The 25219-nt window shown below is 38.9% G+C and overlaps 3 protein-coding genes across 4 annotated transcripts; 1 reads left to right on the top strand and 2 right to left on the bottom strand.

Annotated features, from left to right (window-relative positions):
• The first annotated feature begins 15806 nt into the window (after positions 1-15806).
• LOC107488792 (probable BOI-related E3 ubiquitin-protein ligase 3) lies at positions 15807-19884 on the top strand. Of its 2 annotated transcripts, XM_016109565.3 has the most exons (5): positions 15807-16006; positions 16120-16166; positions 17195-17371; positions 18272-18633; positions 18941-19884. In XM_016109565.3, the coding sequence occupies exons 3-5, from the start codon at positions 17269-17271 to the stop codon at positions 19490-19492; spliced, it is 1017 nt and encodes a 338-aa protein (XP_015965051.1). In that variant the 5' UTR covers positions 15807-16006; positions 16120-16166; positions 17195-17268; the 3' UTR covers positions 19493-19884. The 2 variants fall into 2 exon arrangements, with proteins under 2 accessions (XP_015965051.1, XP_015965052.1); XM_016109566.3 differs by lacking the exons at positions 15807-16006; positions 16120-16166 and adding an exon at positions 17576-17677 and having other exon boundaries at positions 17230-17371.
• Positions 19885-20936: 1052 nt separating this feature from the next.
• LOC127747608 (DNA (cytosine-5)-methyltransferase DRM2-like) lies at positions 20937-22774 on the bottom strand. Its single transcript, XM_052261675.1, has 4 exons — positions 22672-22774; positions 22406-22533; positions 21597-22304; positions 20937-21426 (listed from the first exon to the last, which is right to left on the bottom strand). The coding sequence occupies exons 1-4, from the start codon at positions 22772-22774 to the stop codon at positions 21001-21003; spliced, it is 1365 nt and encodes a 454-aa protein (XP_052117635.1). The 3' UTR covers positions 20937-21000.
• Positions 22775-23332: 558 nt separating this feature from the next.
• On the bottom strand, positions 23333-24987 carry LOC107488711 (DNA (cytosine-5)-methyltransferase DRM1-like). Its single transcript, XM_052261676.1, has 6 exons — positions 24916-24987; positions 24568-24660; positions 24371-24472; positions 24091-24196; positions 23941-23990; positions 23333-23485 (listed from the first exon to the last, which is right to left on the bottom strand). Exons 2-6 carry the CDS (start codon positions 24568-24570, stop codon positions 23333-23335), a joined length of 414 nt encoding a protein of 137 aa, XP_052117636.1. The 5' UTR covers positions 24571-24660; positions 24916-24987.
• Between the last annotated feature and the right edge of the window lie 232 nt (positions 24988-25219).

Below are 25219 nucleotides of genomic sequence, written 5' to 3' on the forward strand. Positions count from 1 at the left end.
CCCTAACCATGTGCTTGTGGCATGCAGGTCCAAGTAAAAAGCTTGAGACTGAGTGGTTAAAGTCGTGATCCAAAGCAAAAAGAGTGTGCTTAAGAGCTCTGGACACCTCTAAATGGGGACTCTAGCAAAGCTGAGTCACAATCTGAAAAGGTTCACCCAGTCATGTGTCTGTGGCATTTATGTATCCGGTGGTAATACTGGAAAACAAAGTGCTTAGAGCCACGGCCAAGACTCACAAAAGTAGCTGTGTTCAAGAATCAACATACTTAACTAGGAGAATCAATAACACTATCCGAAATTCTAAGTTCCTAGAGAAGCCAATCATTCTAAACTTCAAAGGAAAAAGTGAGATGCTAAAACTGTTCAGAAGCAAAAAAGCTACAAGTCCCGCTCATCTAATTAGAACTAATATTCATTGATATTTTGGGATTCATAGTATATTCTCTTCTTTTTATCCTAATTGATTTTCAGTTGCTTGGGGACAAGCAATAATTTAAGTTTGGTGTTGTGATGAGCGGATAATTTATGCGCTTTTTGGCATTTGTTCATACCCTGGACCGAGCTGTCCGATCCGAGATGTTCTACAGACAAAGCGACCGACCTCTTTGAGGTCAAGACAGCCCGACCTCTTCTCAAAGAGCTTGGACAAGTCACAGGAAAGCCCAAGCAAAGGGCCCAAATATAGGGGACACGTCCCAAAATCCAAGGGCAGCCCAAGCCCATAGAGATAAGGGCGGTTCCCTTAAAAAGATGACCTCACTTAAAGATAAGATAAAGATAAGATAAGATAACTAACTTATCTTATCCACATGAGGCCACATCTCACCATTATAAATACACTGGAGCACCCAGGTATAACTCATACTCTGATTCTACTCAATACATGCTTAATACCCTTGCTAAGTTAAGCATCGGAGTCCCTTGCAGGTACCCCCACCCTCCGGGGACGAAGGATCAGTACCACCACCAAGTCCAACAAGTCGGACACACCAGCTCCGGCCGCCGTACACCTGCCGGACACGTCGGCTCCGACCAACATAGAAGATCTCATCCGAGATCGACCTACAGTTTCAGGTAACCCTCGGAACATTGGCGCCGTTGCCGGGGAACCTAGAAGTCATCCCATTAACATGGTGGATGACCATGACAACGACCGCGATTCAGGTCTGGAAGACAGAACGCCGCATAAAAATGCGGACACAATACTCAAAGATACTCCAGAAACCAACGACAAAAATTCATCAAATCCAGGAGTAATAGAAGCACTTCAAAATCGATTGGAGCAACTTGAGAAAGAAGCCCAACATCGACGTGAAAAAGAAGAAGATCTACGCCGGGAGATAAGGCGGCGCCGAGAATTAGAAGATAAGCTTATAAAACTCGAAGCTGATCTTAAAACTAAAGCTACTCGACCATCCATAGAGGATAGCTCTCAGAAAGATCAAGATCTATTCACCAGAGAAATTATGAAGACCAAAAGTCCTAAAGATTTCAAGCTTCCAGATATGACTCTATATGACAGCATCTCGGACCCCAACCATCATCTCAGCAACTTCAGAAGTAGAATGTACCTCACTGATGCCTCAGATGCAGTTCGCTGCAAAGCCTTTCCAACAACTCTCACCAAGACAGCCATTAAATGGTTCGACAACCTACCTCCAAAATCCATCTCGAGTTTCGACGACCTGGCCAAGAAGTTCCTGGCCTGATTCTCCATACAAAAGGACAAAGCCAAACACGCACCTAGCCTACTAGGGATCAAGCAAGGAGATCGGGAGAGCCTTCGCAACTACATGAAAAGATTCAACAAAACATGCATGGACATACAAAGTCTTCCAACAGAAGCTGCCATTATGGGGCCTCATAAATGGCCTACGAGAAGGACCATTTAGCCAATCTATATCAAAGAGATACCCGACATCCTTAGACGAAGTACAAGAACGGGCACAGAAATACATCAACATGGAGGAAAATTCTCGACTTAGCGAAGCCTCAAGGTTCGATTCTGCCTACCGAGATAAAGAATCCAAGAAAAAGGAGGATCGCTCTGGAGAGAAAATCAAAAAATATCATAACTATACTCCTCTTAGGGTATCCTTGGTAGATGTTTACAAAGAAGTCTGCCATACAGAGAAAATCCCTCCAGCTCGCCACTTAAAGGCAAAAGAGGAGGAGGAAATCGGAATGAATACTGTGAATATCACCGGCTTCGAGGGCATTCCACCAATGAATGCTTCGACTTGAAATGTCATAGAAAAACTAGTAAGAGAAGGAAAACTAGATCGGTTTTTGGCTAATTGGGATGACGAACCAAGAAAAAGAAGAAGGGATGAGGATGTTGGACGATCTGAACGATCACCTCGCACACCGGAAAGACACGTTCACATAATACACGGCGAATTTGCTGGAGGAGGAATCTCTAAATCATCTCGCAAGCGACACCTCAAAGAGGTGTACCACGTCGAAGGAAAAAAGGAAGCCCCAGACATCCCAGCAATCACGTTTACCAAGGAAAACGCATCCGGAATCATCTTAGGACATGACGACCCCATGGTCATTACGGTCATACTGGCAAACGCCAACCTTCACCGTACACTAATTGACCAGGGAAGCTCTGCCGACATCTTATTCAAAACTGCCTTCGACAAACTCGGTCTAGAAGAAAAAGAGCTAAGAGCGTACCCGAACAGCCTGTTCGGACTAGGAGATGCCCCAGTTCAACCGCTGGGATACATATCGCTGCATACAACCTTCGGAAAGGGGAACCAATCCAGAACACTCAAGATAGACTACATCGTGGTCGACGTAAGCTCAGCCTACAATGCCTTAATAGGTCGGACAACGTTAAATCAACTCGGCGCAATAGTTTCGACTCCACATCTATGTATGAAATTCCCGACTGCGGAAGGGATAGCTACAATAAAGGCAGATCAAAAGATGGCACGTCGCTGTTATAACGAAAGCCTAAACCTCCGAGGTGAAGGAAGAGAGTTCCACACAATCGAGCTCAGTGGAGTTCAGAGGCGAGAAGAATTCCGACCACAACCCGAAGGAGAAGTAGAAAGAGTCCAAATTGGAGACACCTCGGATAAAACAACTAATATTGGCACGATCCTGAAAGGAAACACAAAGGAATCACTAATACGGTTCCTACGAGATAATGTTAATCTCTTTGCATGGAAAGCTACCGACATGCCAGGTATTGATCCCGAACTAATGAGCCACAAATTGGCAGTCTACCCGAGATCTCGGCCGGTACAACAAAGACGAAGAAAACTCGGACCAGAACGAGCTCAAGCTGTGGAATAACAAGTACAGGCGCTACTAGAGGCCGAGTTCATAAGGGAAGTCAAATACCCACTATGGCTAGCAAACGTCGTCTTGGTGAAAAAGTCAAATGGGAAGTGGCGAATGTGCACCGACTACACTGACCTCAACAAAGCCTGCCCAAAAGACCCTTACCCACTCCCAAGCATCGACGCTCTAGTAGATGCTTCATCAGGATATAAGTATCTCTCCTTCATGGACGCGTATTCAGGGTACAACCAAATCCCCATGTATCCGCCAGATCAAGAAAAGACCTCGTTCCTAACGCCGAAAGCAAACTACTATTACATCATGATGCGGTCTCAAGAACGCAGGAGCTACTTATCAAAGGCTAATGAATAAAGTTTTCTTAGATCACATCGGGAAAACCATGGAAGTTTATGTAGACGACATGTTGATAAAGACACAAAGCGAAGATACATTATTAGCCGACCTGGCTCAAGTGTTTTACACTATCAGGAAACACGACATGCGGCTCAATCCCGCAAAATGCACCTTCGCAGTAGAAGCAGGCAAATTCTTGGGCTTCATGCTCACACAAAGGGGGATTGAAGTAAATCCTGACAAGTGTCAAGCCATACTCAACATGAAGAGCCCAACTTGTGTCAAAGAAGTACAACAACTCAACGGGAGGCTGGCCGCTCTATCCCGATTCTTAGCAGGAGCCGCGATAAGATCTCTCCCCTTCTATGCTACTTTAAGAAAGGGAAAACAGTTCGAATGGATGACGGAATGTGAGCAAGCCTTCTGAGACTTCAAAGAGTTCTTAGGATGGCCACCTATCCTATCTCGGCCACGAGAAGGAGAACCGCTCATATTATATCTCGCAGTAGAGAGCCGGCAATAGCCTCAGCACTAGTCAGAGAAGACGGCAAGGATTTGAGCTGAACTACCAGAAAATAGAAAAGTTTGCCTACGCTCTGATCCTCACATCACGGCGGCTTCGCCCATATTTCCAAGCGCATACCATTAAAGTTCGGACCAACCAACCCATAAAAGGGATATTACAGAAAACAGATCTAGCAGGAAGAATCCTACAATGGGCAATCGAGTTGTCCGAGTTCGACCTCCAATACGAGGCACGGACAGCCATCAAATCACAACACCTGGCCGACTTCATCGCAGAATTCACAGACACCCCGAAAATTCCCATAGAGTGGAGCATATACGTAGACAGATCCTCGAATAAAACAGGAAGCGGTGCGGGTGTGATAATCGAAAGCAACCAAGGAACTCAACTTGAGCTCTCCCTTAAATTCGGATTCCCGGCCTCAAACAACCAGGCAGATTACGAAGCACTATTAGCTGGTTTGAAGCTGGCTAGGAAGGTTGGAGCTCGAAAACTCAACATCTACAGTGACTCACAAGTCATAACCTCACAAATAACAGGAAGCTACCAAGCCAAAGATCTGACCATGAAAAAATATTTGGATAAAACCAAAGAACAGCTCGGACAACTCGGGGAATATAGAATTTACCACATACCTCGTGAGCAAAATGCCCGAGCTGACGCCCTTTCAAAATTAGCCAGCACCAAACCAGGGGGCAACAACAGAAGCCTCATCCAGGAGGTACTACAGAACCCGTCAATAGCAGAAGAAGAAAAAATCCTAGCCATAATAGGTCGGGATCAAGGATGGATGACCCCCATAATAAATTACCTCAAAACAGAAGCACTCTCTACAGATGAAAAGGAGGCAAAGAGGCTGAAAAGGGAGGCACAGTACTACACTATCATAAACAACACACTATACAAAAGAGGGATATCAACACCTTTACTAAAATGCGTACCGACTTTCAACACAAAGGAAGTCTTGGAGGAAGTACACAGCGACATTTGTGGTAATCATCTCGGAGCGCAAGCTCTCACCAAAAAGATACTCCGGGCGGGATTCTATTGGCCAACTCTACAAAAAGAGGCTACAGAATTCGTAAGGACATGTCCACCATGCCAGAAGCATGCCAACTTTCACATTGCGGTTCTCAATCAGGTTGGAATAGAATCCATTGATTCTTTTGCGTCTGTCACTAACGCCCAGCCCTCAGGAGTTTGAAGCTTGTCACAGTCATTCAATCCCAGAATCCTACTCGGAATACCACAGACAAGGTTTAGACTTTCCGGATTCTCATGAATGCTGCCATCAATCCGGCTTATACCAGAAAGATTATGATTAAGGAATCTAAGAGATACTCATTCAATCTGATGTAGAACGGAGGTGGTTGTTAGGCACACGTTCATGGATTGAGGAAGGTGATGAGTGTCACGGATCATCACCTTCTCCATAATTAAGCGCGAATAAACATCTTAGATAAGAACAAGCGTGTTTGAATGGAAAACAAAGGAATTGTATTAAATCATCGAGACGCTGCAGAGCTCCTCACTCCCAACAATGGAGTTTAGAGACTCATGCCGTCAAAGAGTATATAATTCAGATCTAAAAATTTCATGAGGTCCAAAATAAATCTCTAAAAGTTGTTTAAATACTAAACTAGTAACCTAGGTTTACAGAAAATGAGTAGACTAAGATAATTGGTGCAGAAATCCACTTCTGGGGCCCACTTGGTGTGTGCTGGGGCTGAGACTAAAGCTAGCCACGAGTAGAGGCCTTTCTTGGCGTTAAACTCCAGGTCATGACGTGTTTTGGGCGTTCAACTCCGGATCATGACGTTTTTCTGGCGTTTAACTCCAGACAGCAGCATGTACTTGGCGTTCAACGCCGAGTTACGTCGTCTATCTTCGCACAAAGTATGGACTATTATATATTGCTGGAAAGCCCTGGATGTCTACTTTCCAACGCCATTGAGAGCGCGCCAATTGGACTTCTGTAGCTCCAAAAAATCCATTTCGAGTGCAGAGAGGTCAGAATCCAACAGCATCAGCAGTCCTTTTTCAGCCTAACTCAGATTTTTGCTCAGCTCCCTCAATTTCAGCCAGAAAATACCTGAAATCACAGAAAAACACACAAACTCATAGTAAAGTCCAGAAATATGATTTTTGCCTAAAAACTAATAAGATTCTACTAAAAACTAATTAAAACATACTAAAATCTACATGAAATTACCCCCAAAAAGCGTATAAAATATCCGCTCATCACTCACCCTGGCCATTTGCGAAATGGGGACTCGACCTTCTCGGACCCTTCCCACAGGGATCGGGACAAGTAAAATTCCTCATAGTAGGAGTAGACAATTTCACAAAATGGATCGAGGCAGAACCCCTAGCCAATGCCACTGCTCAAAGAAGTCGAAAATTCCTATATAGGAACATTATTACGAGGTTCGGAATACCATACTCCATCACCACGGACAACGGTACCCAATTTACAGATGCAAGCTTCAAAAAACTGGTGGCCGACTTGAACATAAAACACCAGTTCACCTCCGTTGAACATCCCCAAGCCAATGGACAAGCCGAAGCGGCCAACAAAGTCATATTGGCCGGACTAAAGCGGAGGCTACAAGAAGCAAAGGGAGTTTGGGCCGAGGAACTTCCACAAGTCCTATGGGCGTATCGAATAACCCCCCATTCTACTACAAACGAATCACCATTCCGACTAGCATATGGAGCGGAGGCAATGATTCCAATAGAAATTTAGGAAGAATCTCCCCGAGTAGTCCACTACAATGAACAAGTAAACTCCCAACTTCAGAGAGAAGAACTCGACTTGTTACCCGAAATCCAAGGAAGAGCTCGGATCAGGGAAGAAGCTCTAAAACACCAAATGGCTTCCAAATATAATCAAAAGGTAGTACCGAGAAGTTTTGCATAAAATGATCTCATCCTAATTCGGAATGACATTGGAACAACTCGACCTGGAGAAGGGAAGCTGGCAGCAAACTAGAAAGGACCCTATCGAGTTATAGAAGTACTTGGGAAGGGCTACTACAGACTGTCCGAGCTTGATGGACGAGAGCTTCCCCGATCATGGCACGCCTGCAACCTACGAAGGTACTACAGTTAGAAAAGGTAAAAGGTCTCACTAAATGGATGCACTCTTTTTCCTGAAAAGGTTTTTTATGAGGCACCAGGTCGAGATCTAGACCAGAAAAATCCCACATGTATATATTCGCATTTTCCTTTAAATAAAATATATTTTAGATATTCTACAAGAATCCAAGACGCATTAATCTGAAGTATATATTTGCATTTTTTCTTTGAATAAAGTTTATTTAGATATTCCACAAGAGTCCAAGACGCATTAATCTGAAGTATTCATCGTCCGATTATAAAGCAACAGGTCGGCAGAAAGTGAAAAACAAATTCACTGCCCGACCACGATAAAGATAATCGTCCGATAAAGGTGAAAACGCGATTCACCCAAAGGACGATCTAAAGATGCCAACCATTTTCTACAAATCGGCAAAGATGAACACAGAATAATGTAAGAAGTTATCGAAAGCAATCCAAAAAAAGAACCTGACGAGGTCTTACGGATAGCTAAAATAATAACTTAAAGACTGGCCGACGTGCAGAAGTCAGACCAAGTCAACCCAAGTTATAAGTAAACCCTGGAAAGAGGTCTGGCCAACCCTATTAAAGAGGATTACTTTAACTTAGAAGGGCCCGGCATAATAAAGTCTGCCCAAAATGAAATGTTATACAAGTAGTCTCTGAAAGAGATCTGACAAAAGATCCAAGAAAGAGGACTACGAAAAATAACTTAAAGGAGACCGACACAACCAAGTCGGACTCCTATCACTAAAAAGTTATACAAGTAGTCCCTGAAAGAGATCTGACAAAAGATCCAAGAAAGAGGACTACGAAAAATAACTTAAAGGAGACCGACACAACCAAGTCGGACTCCTATCACTAAAAAGTTATACAAGTAGTCCCTGAAAGAGATCTAACAAAAGATCCAAGAAAGAGGACTACGAAAAATAACTTAAAGGAAACCGACACAACCAAGTCGGACTCCTATCACTAAAAAGTTATACAAGTAGTCCCTGAAAGAGATCTGACAAAAGATCCAAGAAAGAGGACTACGAAAAATAACTTAAAGGAGACCAACACAACCAAGTCAGACTCCTATCACTAAAAAGTTATACAAGTAGTCCCTGAAAGAGATCTGATAAAGATCCAAGAAAGAGGATTACGTTATAACTTAAAGGAGACTGACATAACGAAGTCAGACTCCTGCTACTGAAAAGTTATACAAGTAATCCTTGAAAAAGATCTGATAAAGATCCAAGAAAGAGGATTACGCTATAACTTAAAAGAGACTGACATAACGAAGTCAGACTCCTGCTACTGAAAAGTCATACAAGTAACCCCTGAAAGAGATCTGATAAAGATCCAAGAAAGAGGATTACAGAAGAGACCAACCTAAACGAAGTCGGACTCCTACGAACAAAAGTAATCCATGAAAGAGACCTGACGAAGGTCCAGGAAAGAGGATTACAGAGATAAAGGGAATCAACGCAAAGAAATCAGTTGGAGAAACACCAAAAATACCTACAAAAACGAGAAAACAAGTCGGATCCACACAATTACAGAGGATCCAAGCTACAAAAGATAAGCACGAGGCAATCCAAAAAGGACAAACTGCAAGGTCCAACATTCTCAGAAAACAGAAGAAAATATCAAAAACCTTGATATGATCTACAAAGTTTTAAAGCCTCAGAGGCCATCAAAAAAGGATAACGAGTTACTTTTGTTTTTCAAAAAGGTTGCCAGACAAAACAACCAGAAAACGCCAGCAAATAAATAAAAAGTTTTAAGAGCCCACAAGCCGGGCCAACTAACATAAGAATCCAGAAAAAGATTAGCAAACAGCAGGAGCATCCTTGGCAGTATCAGGACAAGGAGAAGGAGGACGAGTCTGAATAGGCACGGCATCTATAGTTCCATCCTCCCGGTTCAGAACTTGGCAATCCGAATCAGGTGCAACCGGAGGAGCAGAGGATGGCAATCTGAATCAGGTACAACCGGAGGAGTAGAGGTAGTCGACACTTTGGCAGAGGACACAGGAGAAGGATCAGCATCATCATCGTCCTCGTCATCAGGGACAATCTTGCCATCTCTGACAACATTGTCTAAACTAAAAAGGGTGAGATCGGCCTCGGGAGCAATGACCCGAACTTGCTCCTTCAAGTTCTCGTAAGCAGCAGTCACGCTGCCGACAAGATGACCTTGGAGCTCAGAATAATCCTCCCGAGCACTGTCCAACTCCCCCCTCAGACGCATCACCTCCCGATAAGTTGTAACATAACTATCTTTATGCATCAGGGCTGTGTCCTCCGCCAACCTCGAAGAAGTCGCCAATGAAAGGGAACTCGCCTTCTCATTCTCTAGATCCTTCTCTAACTTAGTCACCTTTAATTCAAGCTCCTCTTTCAGCCCCTTCATCCGGTCAAACTCTTGCTTTGCCTCCTCCATAAATGCCTTGGTGGCATGAAGAGGGAGACTTTGAGCAGTCCGGTGTATAGCGGCCGCCATAAACGCCATCTGCACGTGATTCTGGGCCATAAATTCCAAATGATGGAGGATGGACACATCGTCCATCAAAAGGGTACCATAGGGCCCAATTTGTTGATCTATGAACTCGATGGCATTGAAGTCAGGGGCATTAAGGTCGAAGGGCTCAACCGTCTTTTGCTTCTTACTCGGAGGGGCAGCAGATGGAACGACAGAAGCAGGATGAGGATTCACCAAGCGGACCCGAGGTGTCGGAATCGCTTTCTTCACTATGGGGGAACTCGGCACTGATGGCTTCTCGCGCACTTGGGAGGACCCTTCCCCAGCCACCTTGGCGGCAATATTCCTGGCAGCAGTCACCTTCTGCACCCTCTTAAAAGCTTTCATGAATTCGTTATTCTTCATTGCCTCTGCAAATAAAACAGAAGTCAAGCTACAAATCGAACAAGTCGGAAATACAGCTACAGGTAAACATAAACAGATAGCAAAGAAAACACAAGATACCCAGTTCAGTTTGAAGAAGAGAATGATTGGTTAGAAATTTTTTTGTATCAAGATGGGGAGGCTGACCCCAGCGATCTTCCAAAACAGTCACAAAGGCCCGCTCAGCCTCATCCAACATGTCCCAAGAACACCTGGAGACCCTCACATCTTTTTGCCATTCCAGGGGAAAGGCAGGCTCATCATTTTCGTTTAGAAAAAGGGCCGAGCTCCTTCAACAGCTCGGACCTTGAAAAAGTAGTTTTTAAAATCACGGAATAACTCGTCAAACATGGAAAATACCTTCTTTCCTTGGGTAGAGCGAAAGGAGACCCAAGCTGCCTTCTTTTTCACCACTCCGGGCTTAGTCAAGATAAACAGATAGAAAAAGAGAGATTGGGAAGTAGGAATACCTAAACCATTGCACAACAATTGAAAAATCTTTATAAAACCCCAGGAATTAAGGTGAAGTTGAGGGGGGGCAATATTACAAGACCATAACAAGTCGGTTTCAAATTGAGTAAAAGGAAGGGTAATACCCAGCGGACCAAAGAAAAAGTCATAAACATAAGGAGGGACAAGTTCATAGTTCTTCTCATCACCAGAATTGCTACAGACACTATGAAACTGCCTAAGCTGAGCACAAAACTCAGAATCAGCCAGCGAGACACACAGGAGAACCATGGAGTCCACCCAATCGGCCATACCCGCAGGAACCTGGGAAGGCATCTCTACGACGTTATTTCGGGAAGACATGAGGCCGACTAAATCCTACAAAAAGAAAAGAAGAGTGGATTACTTAAAAACATCTCGGACATGGGTCAAAACGTCTCAAACAGACGGATAAACCAAAAAGGGAAAAACCCCAAGACTCAAGAGAAGAAGTCTTGGAGCATCCCTTGGAGGCAGTAAACAAGAAGGGTCCTCAAAATCATTTCTACAATCTACATCTCGGCACTCATCAGAATAAAGTCCAGAAAAGAAAGCAAAGGAAGCAAAAAAGCAAAAGTCCACCCTTCTACAGTTTATCAGAAAAAGCATTGCTCCTACAGTTTACCAACACTACTGCTACAGTTCATCAGAACACCAAAAGGGACAAACTTTTCAAAACAAGCAAAAATCATCATCCAAGGCACAAACAGAAACAGCGGCAACATGCAAAAGAAAAAGATTCAAGCAAACAAAAGATTCGCACCGAAAAAGAGAAAAAACCATAACATGCAACAAGTCAAGCGCGATAAAAACAGAAAGATCCAAACTTTCTCCAAAGGAAAGATCAAAAGGAAAACTCCATCGCAAAGTCAGTAATAAACGAGGAAACACGAAATGGGACTAACCTGGAGAATAGAAGAAAACCCCGAAAAAAGCTGAAGAGCAGAAGCAACAAAGCCACCCCCTCGAAGTGGAAGAATGCAAAGACAGAAGGAGGAAATGTGGAATCAGCCCCCTTCCGAAAACGCAGTAGCAGAACAGACGTCACAAAGAAGAAGCTACAAACTCTGGGCAAGAAACAGAAAATGAGAGAGTAAAGGGAGGAGTTACAGAGAAGAAGTGAAGAAGAGAAACCGTTTTTTGACTGAGAGATTCAAAATAAAAGCCAAGAGAGAATGGGGCAATTAATGCCAATTAAATGTGGATGTTAAAACCGCTTGCATTCCCAAAATAGCGCTAATACAAAAAAACGCGCGTTTTTAGAGGAAAACGTTCTACATTCAAAAAAGACTATACAAAAGAAAAGAATCGACAAAATGCTTGAGTTCGACTTCACTGAAGAAAGGACCGAAGTCAAAAGACTCGGCCTCGAAAAAAGAAGACCGAGCTCAAGCAGGGGCACTGTTCATACCCTGGACCGAGCTGTCCGATCCGAGATGTTCTACAGACAAAGCGACCGACCTCTTTGAGGTCAGGACAGCCCGACCTCTTCTCAAAGAGCTCAGACAAGTCACAGGAAAGCCCAAGCAAAGGGCCCAAATAAGGGGGACATGTCCCAAAATCCAAGGGCAGCCCAAGCCCACAAAGATAAGGGCGGTTCCCTTAAAAAGATGACCTCACTTAAAGATAAGATAAAGATAAGATAAGATAACTAACTTATCCACAGGAGGCCACATCTCACCATTATAAATACACTGGAGCACCCAGGTATAACTCATACTCTGATTCTACTCAATACCTGCTTAATACCCTTGCTAACTTAAGCATCGGAGTCCCTTGCAGGTACCCCCCACCCTCCGGGGACGAAGGATCAGTACCACCACCAAGTCCAACAAGTCAGACACACCAGCTCCGGCCGCCGTACACCTGCCGGACAAGTCGGCTCCGACCAACATAGAAGATCTCATCCGAGATCGACCTACAGTTTCATGTAACCCTCGGAACAGCATTATTTTTAGGTAGTTTTTAGTATGATCTAGTTACTTTTAGGGATGTTTTCATTAGTTTTTATGCTAAATTCACATTTCTGGACTTTACTATGAGTTTGTGTATTTTTCTGTGATTTCAGGTATTTTCTGGCTGAAATTGAGGGACCTGAACAAAACTCTGATAGAAGGCTGACAAAGGACTGCTGATACTGTTGGAATCTGACCTCCCTGCACTCGAAATGGATTTTCTGGAGCTACAAAACTCCAAATGACGCGCTCTCAACGGCGTTGGAAAGTGGACATCCAGATCTTTCCAGCAATATATAATAGTTTATACTTTATTCGTAATTAGATGACGTAAACTGGCACCCAACGCCAGTTCCATGCTGCATTCTAGAGTCAAACGCCAGAAACACGTCACGAACCAGAGTTGAACGCCCAAAACACGTTACAACTTAGCGTTCAACTCCAAGAGAAGTCTCAGCTCGTGGATAGATCAAGCTCAGCCCAAGCACACACCAACTGGGCCCCGGAAGTGGATTTATGCATCACTTACTTACTTTTGTAAACCCTAGTAGCTAGTCTAGTATAAATAGGATAGTTTACTATTGTATTAGACATCTTTGGTCTCAGTTTTATTTTATTATTCATCTTAGGAGACTATTGATAACGTTTTGGGGGCCGGCCTCTCAGCCATGCCTGGACCTTCATCACTTATGTATTTTCAACGGTGGAGTTTCTACACACCATAGATTAAGGGTGTGGAGCTCTACTGTACCTCGAGTTTTAATGCAAGTACTTCTATTTTTTATTCAATTCGACTTAGCATGCCATGGAAAGGAATAAGAAGGATTGAAGGAAGTAATCAGAATCTTCGTGGTATAAGCTAGAATTGATGGCGGCATTCATGGGAATCCGGAAAGTCTAACCTTGTCTATGGTATAGCGAGTAGGATTCCGGAATTGAATGACTGTGACGAGCTTCAAACTCGCGATTGCTGGGCGTGATGACAAACGCAAAAGAATCAAGAGATTCTATTCCAACATGATCGAGAACCGACAGATGATTACCGTGCTGTGACAGAGCATTTGGACCATTTTCACTGAGAGGATGGGATGTAGCCATTGACAACAGAGATGCCCTACATACAGCTTGCCATAGAAAGAAGTGACAAAGATTGAATAAAAGCAGTAGGAAAGCAGAGATTCAAAAGGAACACAGCATCTCCATGCATCTATCTGAAATTCCCACTATTGAATTATATGAGTAACTATTTACTATTTTATTCCTTCGCGTATACTATAATTTCTTAATACAGTTGAATCCGTCTGACTGGGATTTACAAGATGACCATAGCTGCTTCATACCAATAATCTCTGTGAGATTGACCCTTACTCACTTAAGGTATTACTTGGACGACCCAGTACACTTGCTGGTTAGTTGTGCGGAGTTGTGACAAAGTGTGATTTATGTTTGAGAGCACCAAGTCTTTGGAGCCATTGTTAATGATCACAATTTCGTCTACCATAGTGCATCAGACGCCTTAACCATTTCCCTCTCACCACATAGTCGCCAGTTCGTCTGCGTCCACTAACTCTTGCACCTTGACTGATGTCGCATCATTTGAGTCGTTATCCGTATTTGCCGTCTTTGTTTGTATCACGTCGTTCTTAAAGAATGTGAAATTTTGGCATTTCGAGTGACATTTCGACAATAGAAATGTTATTAAGAAACAGAAATATTATTGAAAACTGAAGAGTGTGAAAATATAATAGATGCACACATACTCGACCAATGATATTTCTAGCGGTCATAGAGCTAGACTATCATATTATTTGTGTTTTAATTTTACCAATTTGACAATTTTAATAAAAATTTTGTAGAAAAATCAAAGCAATACATATTTATGTTAGAACAAATTGTTTTTATAATCCATATCATCCATATTAAAACATAAAAAATACATGTCATAATGCGAAAGCATATTTATATTCATAAAAGTGATAGAAGAGTTGTTTTATTCTTTCTCAATCAAAATTTTTTGTATTTCTGATAGGACTAAATTGTAACCTCTCTGATAGAAAAAAAGTTACGGAAACGACTTTGATATGTTAGAGACCAAAACCCTAAAGTTACTATTTATATTTGAGTGTGATACTCATTAAAACTTAAAGCTCCAAATAAAAATAATATCTAAAGTACAAATAAAAGTAGTATCTGATTTTATTCTAATTTAATTCCAAATCAAAAATAATTATGACTAATTTAATTTAACATTTATAACAATAAATAAAATTATCATTATATAAGTCATTTAATTTAAAATAATATAATTTATAATTATAATTAATAAATATTATCCATAAATAAATTAAAAAATTAAATAATTTTTCAACCATTTAAACCAAGTTGCAGACAAAATTTGGTTAGTAAAGCAACGACACAATACAAAATTTGGTTCCCTATACTTTTTTAACATAATAACAATGATTTATGGTGATTGATAAGAATACGGATATAACCAAAACCAAATTCAACGTAGAAGAATAACGTAATTATGCATTTATTCTGTTTTATTTTTGTGAAAATTTCGTTAATGATATGGTTAGTTTTATATCTAGATGTATATCTTTTATTTAATACATTCTCTATAAGTGTTTTTAAAACAATTATCCATTATTACATAATAAATAAATTTGTGCGAAACACGTGACTAACTTCTATTCCATTCTAATAAAAATAATTATCACTTATATTTTTTGTATATTAAAAAATTTATATCTAAACCTATGTTATATTTAAGTATGTTGTTTTTTATTGTATTAAGAAAAGTAAAAAAATACCATCATTTTAAAAAGAATAGTAAGTAATATTATATGTCAATACTTAAATAGTTAATAAAAGAAATTAAAGAGGGACATGATTTTGTGATTAGGCAAATGTTTATGTCACGCATGACAGATAGTACGGAGAGACTTAGCGGGATTCCGGAAATAATGCTCTCTCTCACTCTTCACACTTTGTCGTATCCATTTATCAAAATTCAACAAATAAAAAATAATAAATGAATAATATTGCTTTACAATTAAAAAAAAATGAAAAAAAGAGAGAAAAACCTGAAATTGGTTTCGGTTTGCGTAACCAGTTTCAATTTAAATGCATTAATATTAATAAATAAATAAATATTTTTTGGCTTATTTTCTGCAACATCCACTACTCTCCATTCTATTTCTTCTATCCATCAATCATCACACATCCACTCTCTTAAACCTTCTTTTCCAGATCTCTCTCTCTTCTTCTTTTCCGTGATCCTTTTGGTCCATCGTTCTCTCTCGATGTCTATCAACTTGATCCTTTTCTCCTTCTAGAGGAATTTCCTTTTCTTCTTTCTTTCGGCCCTATTTCAAAGCATTTCATTCTCCAGGTATTAATCGCTTGTTATTTGTGCTGTTAATTCGTATTCTCTTGTTATAAAGTTTTTTTCTTTTCGGGTTGTGGTGTCTGATTTTGCGTATTTTACAATTGATTGCATTGCAGATTTTGTTTTTCCACCCAGGAACCCAATAAAGTTCGTGAAACTCGAGGTAACCATGAATTTTCATACTTAGTTCTTTGTCCAACCATTAAGTTTGATTTTTCATGGAAATTTTTATTTATTGTTTTTGTTTTTTAATCTGCGTTGATTGTGATTGTGTTTTTATATTTAGGAACAAGATATGATTTTGTTATTGTTATTCATTCATCTTATGTTTCCCATCCTATGTTGTCTAATTAACATCATGCGTTGCCAATTCCTCAGAGAGCTTCTTGTGCTCAGATTTTAATGTATATCTGGTTTAAGGGGTGTTTCAATTTCTAGTTCTGGTTGTAACCTTTATCATGTTCTCTTAGCATATTGAATGGGGCTTAGCTGAGTTTCAATCCATTTTAGTTTCTGGGTACTCACATGCTATTGTACTACTTTTATTTTATGCTTTCAAATTTTCCCTTGATTGGAATTTGGCATATCTAATTAGTGCACATTTGTATCAGAAAACCTGCTAAATATTGTTTCTGCGTAAAAATAAATAAAAAAATAAATTTCCTTGCTTCTTATTATGATTCTTTAAAGGGAATGTTAGGCCCTTATTTCTTGGATTTCGTTTTTGGTTGGACCTTGGAGGAACCCTAAGGGTTAGCTGCTTTGCGCTTTGTAGTTGTTAATATCTGGTGTTTTACTCTTAAACTTGTAGCTGCGAGAATGTCAGCATTTATCTGAGAATCTGTATGATAAATTATATGAAAGTGAAGATATATATTGCCAGCATTTGATGTTCATATTGCTTCTGAAGAATTGCATCTTATTATTTTTGCAACCAACCAAACTTTTTTTTTGTTTATTGAACTTCAAGTAACTGCTTTGAAACTCCTATTTATCAATTTTTAGAAGCTAGTGTATCGCTTTGTGAGCTGAAGCTTCATTGGAACATCAACTACCCCACACTTCTCAAGATATATAATTTAAATTGTTGTGGTGATATCATTGTTTTGGTGGTTCTTGGATATTTGTTGTTTACTTTTTCTTATCCTTTGAATTTGATGTTGTGTTTGACATTTTTTCTTGTTCGAGTAGGTATTTTTTGGTAGCTTCAACAAAGAAACGTAAAGCTACATAAGTTGAGTTAGGAAAGGGAAGTTTCTGGTATAATGTTGGGGGGCAACAATGGTAACCCGCTTCCTGTTTTCCTGGACGAGACTCAATTTCGATATCAAACAAATCCAGCAAATCAATTGCAGTTGTTTGGAAACTGTGAGTTCTCTTCTCCTTTTGGTTTTGTAGTGATATGATTGCTAGTTAGACATTATACATTGCGTCTATTCTTTGTTTTGTTCAACTTATTTGTCCGGTTAACTAATTTTGAAGTTACATAACATTACTTTATTTTCCTGGATTTAGTCAAGAGCTACTTTACATATTTTTATTTTGAACTTTCTATGGTTCTGTCCCTTTCAGTCTTATCTGCCCCAAGCATGGTAACATTACCATTTTTTGTTGAATGTGGATGGACCGATGGAGGAGTGCAATGTTATGGCTTTTGAACTTGTCCTGTTTAGTGTATGTATGCATATTTTTCTTCTTGCATTGCAAGTATGCATTCCCGATGCTGTAGAACATGGTCAAGATTGTTTCTTGTACTTATCCTGGTCTCCTTTCTTATATATTTTGATGTTTAAATATTAGAATATAGATTGCTTTTAGAACAGATGAATGTCTTTGCTGCTGTTATTGTGATATTCTTATTTTATATTGCTGAAATTAGGAACTATTTCTTCTTCTTTTTTTTCTTTCAAAATTTTGATAGTTGTCCAGTTCCTTTTTTCTTTTGAAATTATATATAAAATAATATTAGTACGGAGAGGATAAGAATGCAAAAAACATGGATAAGAGATCGTACAAAAGCCAAAAATGAGAAATCCCTCATAAAAAGATCATGTGCTTTGCACCAAATGAAAGCTAAGCACCTACTCTTATTCAACAAGACTTGTCCTAAAAATTTGTCATTGAAGGTGTGAGAATTATGATTTAATCAAAGGTAGCAAACAAAGTATTCCAAATAGCTGCTTAATTAATTATACTTCCTTTAATAATTCTTGTACTCTAGAGTTCTACCTTGTCAGACTAGTGATGAAAGTGCAAACTCTGTTGCAGTACAAGCTGGATGCAGTGTTGATCCAGTTAATTACTTTGGAAATGAGCATATCAGTCCCATGATTCAGCCAAACAAAAGAAGCAGGGAAATGGAAGATATCTCGAAGCAGAAAAGGCTTCAGATTTCCTTAAATTACAATGTCTGCCAAGATGATGCTGATCGATCAGCAAGCATTCCGAATCCTAATCCTGTGTCAACAGGATTAAGGCTTTCATATGATGACGATGAGCGCAACTCATCTGTCACTTCCGCAAGTGGAAGCATGAATGCTGCACCCTCTATCTTGCTGTCACTCGGTGATAATATCAGAAGCGAGCTTGATAGGCAGCAAGAAGAGTTAGACCAATATATTAAACTTCAGGTAATATATCTTCGCAGGATTTTGTTTCCCCTAGATAATGTTGGTTGTGAATGTCATTAGGGTTATTGTGATCCATGTTTATGATATTTGTATCCTTCAGGAAGTTATGGATGATTATCCTACTCTATATCAAAAGGGAGAAATACACACATTATTCACTTTCATCTTTGATGCTTTCGCGCTTTTCTTATGAAATTGCCACTAGTATCATGTTTTTTAATATATCATTGTGCTATTATTTGGGCTGAATTTTCTCCTTTTGGTTATTTTGTGCTGTTCTGAGTTTTTCATATTCCTATCTGTACAGAAGGAACAATTGTCAAAAGGAGTGAGGGACATGAAGCAAAAACACATGGCTTCTCTCCTTACTTCGATTGAAAAAGGCGTTACTAAGAAGCTAAAGGAGAAAGATATAGAGATTGATAACATGAACAGAAAAAATAGGGAGCTAGCAGATAGAATAAAGCAGGTGGCTATGGAAGCACAAAACTGGCACTACAGAGCCAAGTACAACGAGTCAATCGTCAATGTGTTAAAAAACAATCTCCAGCAGGCAATATCTCAAGGAGTTGAACAAGGGAAGGAAGGATTCGGAGACAGCGAAATTGACGACACTGCTTCCTACATAGATCCTAATAACCTCTTCAGCGTTGCAGGCGCACAGCATATGAAATCCACGTACAAGAATTACCAAGGCATGGAGAACCTGAGTTGCCGAGCGTGCAAGGCGAAGGAGGTTTGCATGTTGTTGATGCCTTGTAGGCACCTGTGCTTGTGTAAGGACTGTGATGGATTTATCAATGTTTGTCCTGTTTGCCAATTGATTAAGACTGGAAGTGTGGAGGTATATCTCTCATAAGTCATAACTCGCAAAATGGAAGTACTTAAAAAGAAAAAAAAGAATCACTCTTCTCTCTGTGTGAAAAAGTTCATCATAATGTTCAAGTTAAAAAGTACTTGTCACCTAAAAAAAATGAACTACTTCAAGGGATAGTTCTATACACTTGTGTTAATAACACTACTACATATGCTCCTTGTACCAAAAGCCTATTTTTATGTAGACTTTTTTCACCATGGAGCTTCACCTAATTGCTGATGAGATGCATCAATTGTTTACAATGATTATGAACAGAGAAATAGGGGAAAGGTAAATGTGTCCTGACTCCTGAGGCTGACATTACTTGTTGAATAATTAAAATAAAAAAGGAAGTAATATTTGTAAGTCTTTCTTAACAAAGAAAATTACAGTTTTTTTTTATTTTTTGAAAAAATAGAATTAGCTTTGTTTTTTTAAAGGATTAGCTATTTCAAACCAATACTTTGATTAGTATTTTCTAACTGTCAACCGAATTCGCAATGTTGTATGCTACCTAATAATAACCTATCCCGCTTTTAAAACCGTGGAAATTTAATAAATGGTGGTCACCAACTGCACAATTAAAAAGAAACTGAACTACATATTGTTTGTAAAATCTTGTGGAGGTCTTTGCAATTTGCGTAGGCTAGGATTGCTGAGCTGATGCATCTGTGTCAAAATCACAAGTCTGACTCTAACAACTCATGCATTGTCTTCAAGGCAAGCCAGGATATGTGATGAACTCACTTGAACTTTTATATTTGTCTATTTGTGTGATGTAAATTCGTCCTTAGTTTGTTTTATCCTATTTAGAATTGTGTAGAGCTTTTTGGTAAAGTCTTAGACTTGGATGTTCATTAGTGTTATGCCATGTCAAATTATAAATTTACTCATTGTAAGGAGGCTTAGCTTTGATTTTCAATCAATGAAATTGGCTGCTGTTGACTAACAAATAAAATAATAAAAATAATTTAGTTAAAGAGCATCTTAAAAGTATTGGTTAAAAGAGTGAAAGAGAAAGGTTTTTATTTTCTCAATGTAAGCAATGTCTCAAAAAAAATTTTGAAAAAATAATATGAATTTAATTTTTGATGCACGGTCAATAAAATTAGTTTTATACGTGCATCTAGTTATATAATGCTATTTTAGCAAAAATAACTATTTTTTACAATAATCGTGTAAATAGACATAAAAAAAAACAAATATTATTGAACAATTGTATAAAATATTTTATATTATCAGTGTATCAAAATTAAAATTCAAATAATATTTAATTTATATTTGCTATCAAAATTTTTAGCCCATAATATCCTAAACAAAACCTAAGAAAAGGCTGAAGAAGAAATTGTATGTTAGAACAAAGATCTAATAAAATATGCGTAGCCATAGTGCTGAAAGAATCATGTCCCATATAAAAATGAAATGTAATAGTAGTCTTAATATTCAAGTAACTTTCGCCCTCCTTTAAGTGGGAATCCGCTCTTTTTCCACTATCAAAAGCACACAACACATTATCGTTGTGCTTGCATTACTTCATTAACAATCCTATAATATTCATAAAAGAGTGAGGAATGCTCCCCTTCCAAGCCATCTCTACTGACTCTGTTACTACCAGAAAGGTTATTACATGGGCTCCCACCAATGACAAGGTCAAATCCACCAAAACGGTTTATCCAATGGCTTATATGCTCTGAAGTCACCCTTTGTACATCTTCAACCTCAAATAGGTTACCCCTTTGTTCTGTCTGTTCCCACCAACAGCGAAGGATGTTTCTGTTGACTTCAGATATTTCCGCGGACACTACGTTCTTGAGCTTTATTCCTAACCTATGAAGAGCAACTTCAGCACCTCCAATGCCAGAGAAGAGGGACAGAACATTAACGCCATTTGGATATTGATCCTTCAATACTGAAAGATGATAGGCAACTGTGTCAACCTGAAAACCAATTCCATTTGTTTCCACTGAATTAGTTAGTCATAAAACACCAACCTTTCCTAGATAAAAGACAAAGGTTTAGGGGAAAACATTTTTAGTTATCATAATGGAAAAACATTTTTTATGTCAAGCTAAAGTTAAGTGGGTGAGAGGATATAACAAGAAGAAACCTGAAAGGCATTCCCAAGTGCTTTGTATCTATCTGTTCTGCTGATTCCTCCACCTCTAGTGTGATCCTTTGGGAATCCCAGAAGCATCTCATATTCATCAGGTTCAAGGGTTGCCACCTTGTTTTTCCCAACCCAAACCAAGTTCCACTTTTTACACAGTTTAAGCACAGTGTCTTGGACATTTGGAGGAGGAGTTTCAGCACCACACTCTTCAAGGTCTCTTCTTATTTTCTCTGTCACTGTGGCAGCTCCAATGCTTGTTAGAAGGCAATTGAGCTGTGTTCTTCGATCCCATTTAGGCCACCATTGTCTGGTGTTAGGCAAAGCCTCTTGGACAGTAAGGGGTTGGATAGGAAGCAATGGGAAACGGTTTTCAGTGGGGAGATTATGGATATACCCTCTTTTTCTTGTTGAAGCACAAAATAATTTTGAATCAACAAACTCTGGCTGAATCCCATATAGAAAATTTGAGATTTTATTCCAAACTCCTACAGGAGCAATAGCGACGTTTTCATAATAAAAGTATGGTGGACCTGCTAGTTTATCTGGGATCTTTCTTACAACCCTGGGATAGAGTCCTTTTGCTATGCTAAATCCATTTGTTGGGATAGATAGTTCTATCTCCTCCATGTCAATTTCTAAAGGCTTCTTTTGGCTTGTCCTGCACATTCTGCTTTTCTTTTTCCCATTATAGTAGTGATCTCTTGACTGGCATAGAAGAAGGCATAGACCTCATGTCAGAAAACTGCATGCATTACTTACAAGTAGAAACATCAATGATTAATTTGATAAGTTTATAAGCCTCAAACCCTTTTATGCACATGAAGAGAGGTATCATGTATCCTGTTAGGTCGATCTTGAAGATGAGACTCAATTTCCTTTTCTAATTGAGCAGCACAAATAAAATCTGCAAGGTCACTGAGATCTGCTCCAGGACCTGCCAGTGCCAAATGTTACAATAACAATTCAAGAATCAACATTAAACAAATATTGTAAAGAATGGCCAAGCTATTGAAAAAATAAACAAAACTCAAACATGCTAATTACTTATACAAAGATAGCAGAGTACATGTACCGCATTTGTCTATAGCTATCAAAGCTTCCTTGAAAGGGTATCCCATATTCACAAGTATTGACAAGGTCTCATCCTTCTCTGATGTAAAGGCATCTTCCTGCATAAGCATAACCAAGATTTATATATCTAGTGACTGCAAACTTTTTTATCTTAATTAGCAAATGGATTATGTATCTATGTTGCGAAGTTGATTGAGTTTGAAAAGATGTGATCTTTGCCGACTCGCACTTAGATGTGTCAAAATTAATTTATCAAGATTATGACAGAAAATCAAAGGTCACACTCAATTAATGAAAGACTTCATTTTTTAACTCGCTGATTCTAGTGGCAATCCAATGACTTGACTAGGCTTGCTATGTATTTCGTATATCACAACTTCACGAGTGTTAACTAATTATGATCCGAGTTTTTTCATCTATTATTGTCATTTCATGTTCTACTTGAGTTACAATAAGGATATCAAGCTCAGAACACTGAAATACTCCTAATCTGAAAGAACCCCAAGGTCTAGCTAACCTACAGAATGCACAAAAATGCATAATATCACCCCTGTTGAGTCTATAATTGAAATTGAGGTTTAAACAGAGTAAATCCAAATGAGAATACTATTTTACAAGGGATTAATCTATTGCAATTACAAGGATGGAATGAAAGTTGTGTATCAAAGAAAAATCATAGAAAAGAAATCCACCTCAATTTCAGAATCAGTAATACCATAATCATCATCATCATCAGATATGTCAATTGTTGTAACACTTTCCTTAGCAAAATCACATGGTTCTGTGAAAGCTTCTCGCATAGGATCGTCGATGGTCTGCAAGCTCGAGGATTCCATTAAAAAAAATTAAAATCATTGCAACCCCTGCTGCTAAAGACAATGAAATCACTTACTGCTAAATACATATTTTTGTACTTCTACTTGACATGAGTCACAAGAGATAAAATAGATGATAATATCAGCAAGATTATCTTCACTTCTACATAACTACTTCAAAGGATCGACTAATATAAATTCACTGAATCGTATATGTGAAAACTAATAAGTAGCAGTTAATGATATTTAAAACTCTGCCTATGTTTAAACTTTATTGCAAAGCTTTCATAGCCGGTTCTAAGTCTGGATAAAAAGAAGTTTGTGATAGGTTATCGATAGGCAATGTCAAATATTTATTAATTAAATAAAACGAAGTGGGGAAGTGGTTGACTTCAATAGTAAATGGATAAGATGGTGAAATAGTAGGCAATTGACAGAAAGTAGTGTTTTCTCACAGCTGCAAGTGTTAGTAGAGTCTCCAGAATGTTTTCCTCATTGTCTTCTCCTACAACAGTTCGAAACAAAAATAAAGTTGATACCATTCAGATGCAAGGCGGAGTAAGAGTAATGCTTTCCAAATATGTGAAATGAGAATGCAAAACAACCATCTTCCTCAATAGCTTTGATCACTTCCTCTACGGAAAACCCCATTCCCACAAAGTGATGAATCAGCTTGCTGTTCTTGGCACTTGAACAAGTTGAACCACTCTCCTAAACAGAACATTGAATACATCCACCACATTATAGCAACAAGACTGAGAAATATGAAATACGAAACATGAAATTTGAAATTAATATTATGACATGTGATTAATATTAAACAAGACTTTATACTTGTGTGATCTCAGCAAAACTATTTGTAACACATTTGGACGCAGGATTTACCTCCACACCGTGTACATTGCTCTCTTGAGGCATGCCAAATACCTCAAGCTCGTCATCACTGTCCCAATCATATTGATTCCTTGAGCTTGAACCTTGTGAATGCTGCAAAAATAAATAAATAAATTCAACAGCACAAATAAACACAACTGAAACTCGAAACTGGTAAGCGTAGATTTAGAAAGGGAACATGAACATACCATGAGTTTGAAGCTAAGAAGAAGAAGACGAAGAGTCAACCAATTTCGCAGAACTAGTTTCAAAATTCGAACACTACAGCTGTCACATTAAGGCTATGTTTGGTCGAGGAAGAAAATTTTCCGTGAAAATAATAAAAATTTTCAGCCCAACCAGACATACCCTAAAATGTATCAGTAAGTAGAAAACACAATCGTTACTTTTTCTTGAAGCAGTACAGTTGAATGAAAATAGCGCAATGTAACAGTAAAACAATGGAAGATTCAACAAGCAAAAAATGATTGAAAAGGTAGGAACAATAGATGGAGAAAAAGCGGAGATAGAGAATGAGAGAGAGTAGAAAAGGTTACTACGCTAACACGGCGGTGGAATCAGGATTCAGAAGGAATGTGGTGTGTGTATTACCGTACTGTGTACGTGAGTTTTCTTGTAGCAGAAGAAAAGAGAAAATTAATCCTTCTTTTATGTATTATTATAAAATAAATTTAATTATATAGATGTTTAACATATGAAATAAAATATATTTTATTTTAACTTTAACTATTATGTTTTAACTAAATTCTAAATAATTAATTTATCACATCATTTCTATTTTTATAGAACTATAAAACTTGAAAAATACTTGCTAATCTTATAGTGTATTTAATTTGTTGT

This window comes from Arachis duranensis, chromosome 5 (assembly GCF_000817695.3).
Source record: "Arachis duranensis cultivar V14167 chromosome 5, aradu.V14167.gnm2.J7QH, whole genome shotgun sequence".
Taxonomy (NCBI): domain Eukaryota; kingdom Viridiplantae; phylum Streptophyta; class Magnoliopsida; order Fabales; family Fabaceae; genus Arachis; species Arachis duranensis.

Coding starts and splice junctions, on each gene's coding strand:
- LOC107488792 (XM_016109565.3), top strand. CDS start 17,269: ATGTTGGGGGGCAACAATGGTAACCCGCTTCCTGTTTTCCTGGACGAG. Junction 17,372..18,271: donor ATTGCAGTTGTTTGGAAACT/GTGAGTTCTCTT, acceptor ACTCTGTTGCAG/TACAAGCTGGATGCAGTGTT. Junction 18,634..18,940: donor ACCAATATATTAAACTTCAG/GTAATATATCTT, acceptor CTATCTGTACAG/AAGGAACAATTGTCAAAAGG.
- LOC127747608 (XM_052261675.1), bottom strand. CDS start 22,774: ATGCAGGAAGATGCCTTTACATCAGAGAAGGATGAGACCTTGTCAATA. Junction 22,305..22,405: donor CTCTTCATGTGCATAAAAGG/GTTTGAGGCTTA, acceptor CTTCTATGCCAG/TCAAGAGATCACTACTATAA. Junction 21,427..21,596: donor CACTTGGGAATGCCTTTCAG/GTTTCTTCTTGT, acceptor ATTGGTTTTCAG/GTTGACACAGTTGCCTATCA.
- LOC107488711 (XM_052261676.1), bottom strand. Junction 24,197..24,370: donor GCAATGTACACGGTGTGGAG/GTAAATCCTGCG, acceptor TGTTCTGTTTAG/GAGAGTGGTTCAACTTGTTC. Junction 23,991..24,090: donor CAAAGCTATTGAGGAAGATG/GTTGTTTTGCAT, acceptor GAACTGTTGTAG/GAGAAGACAATGAGGAAAAC.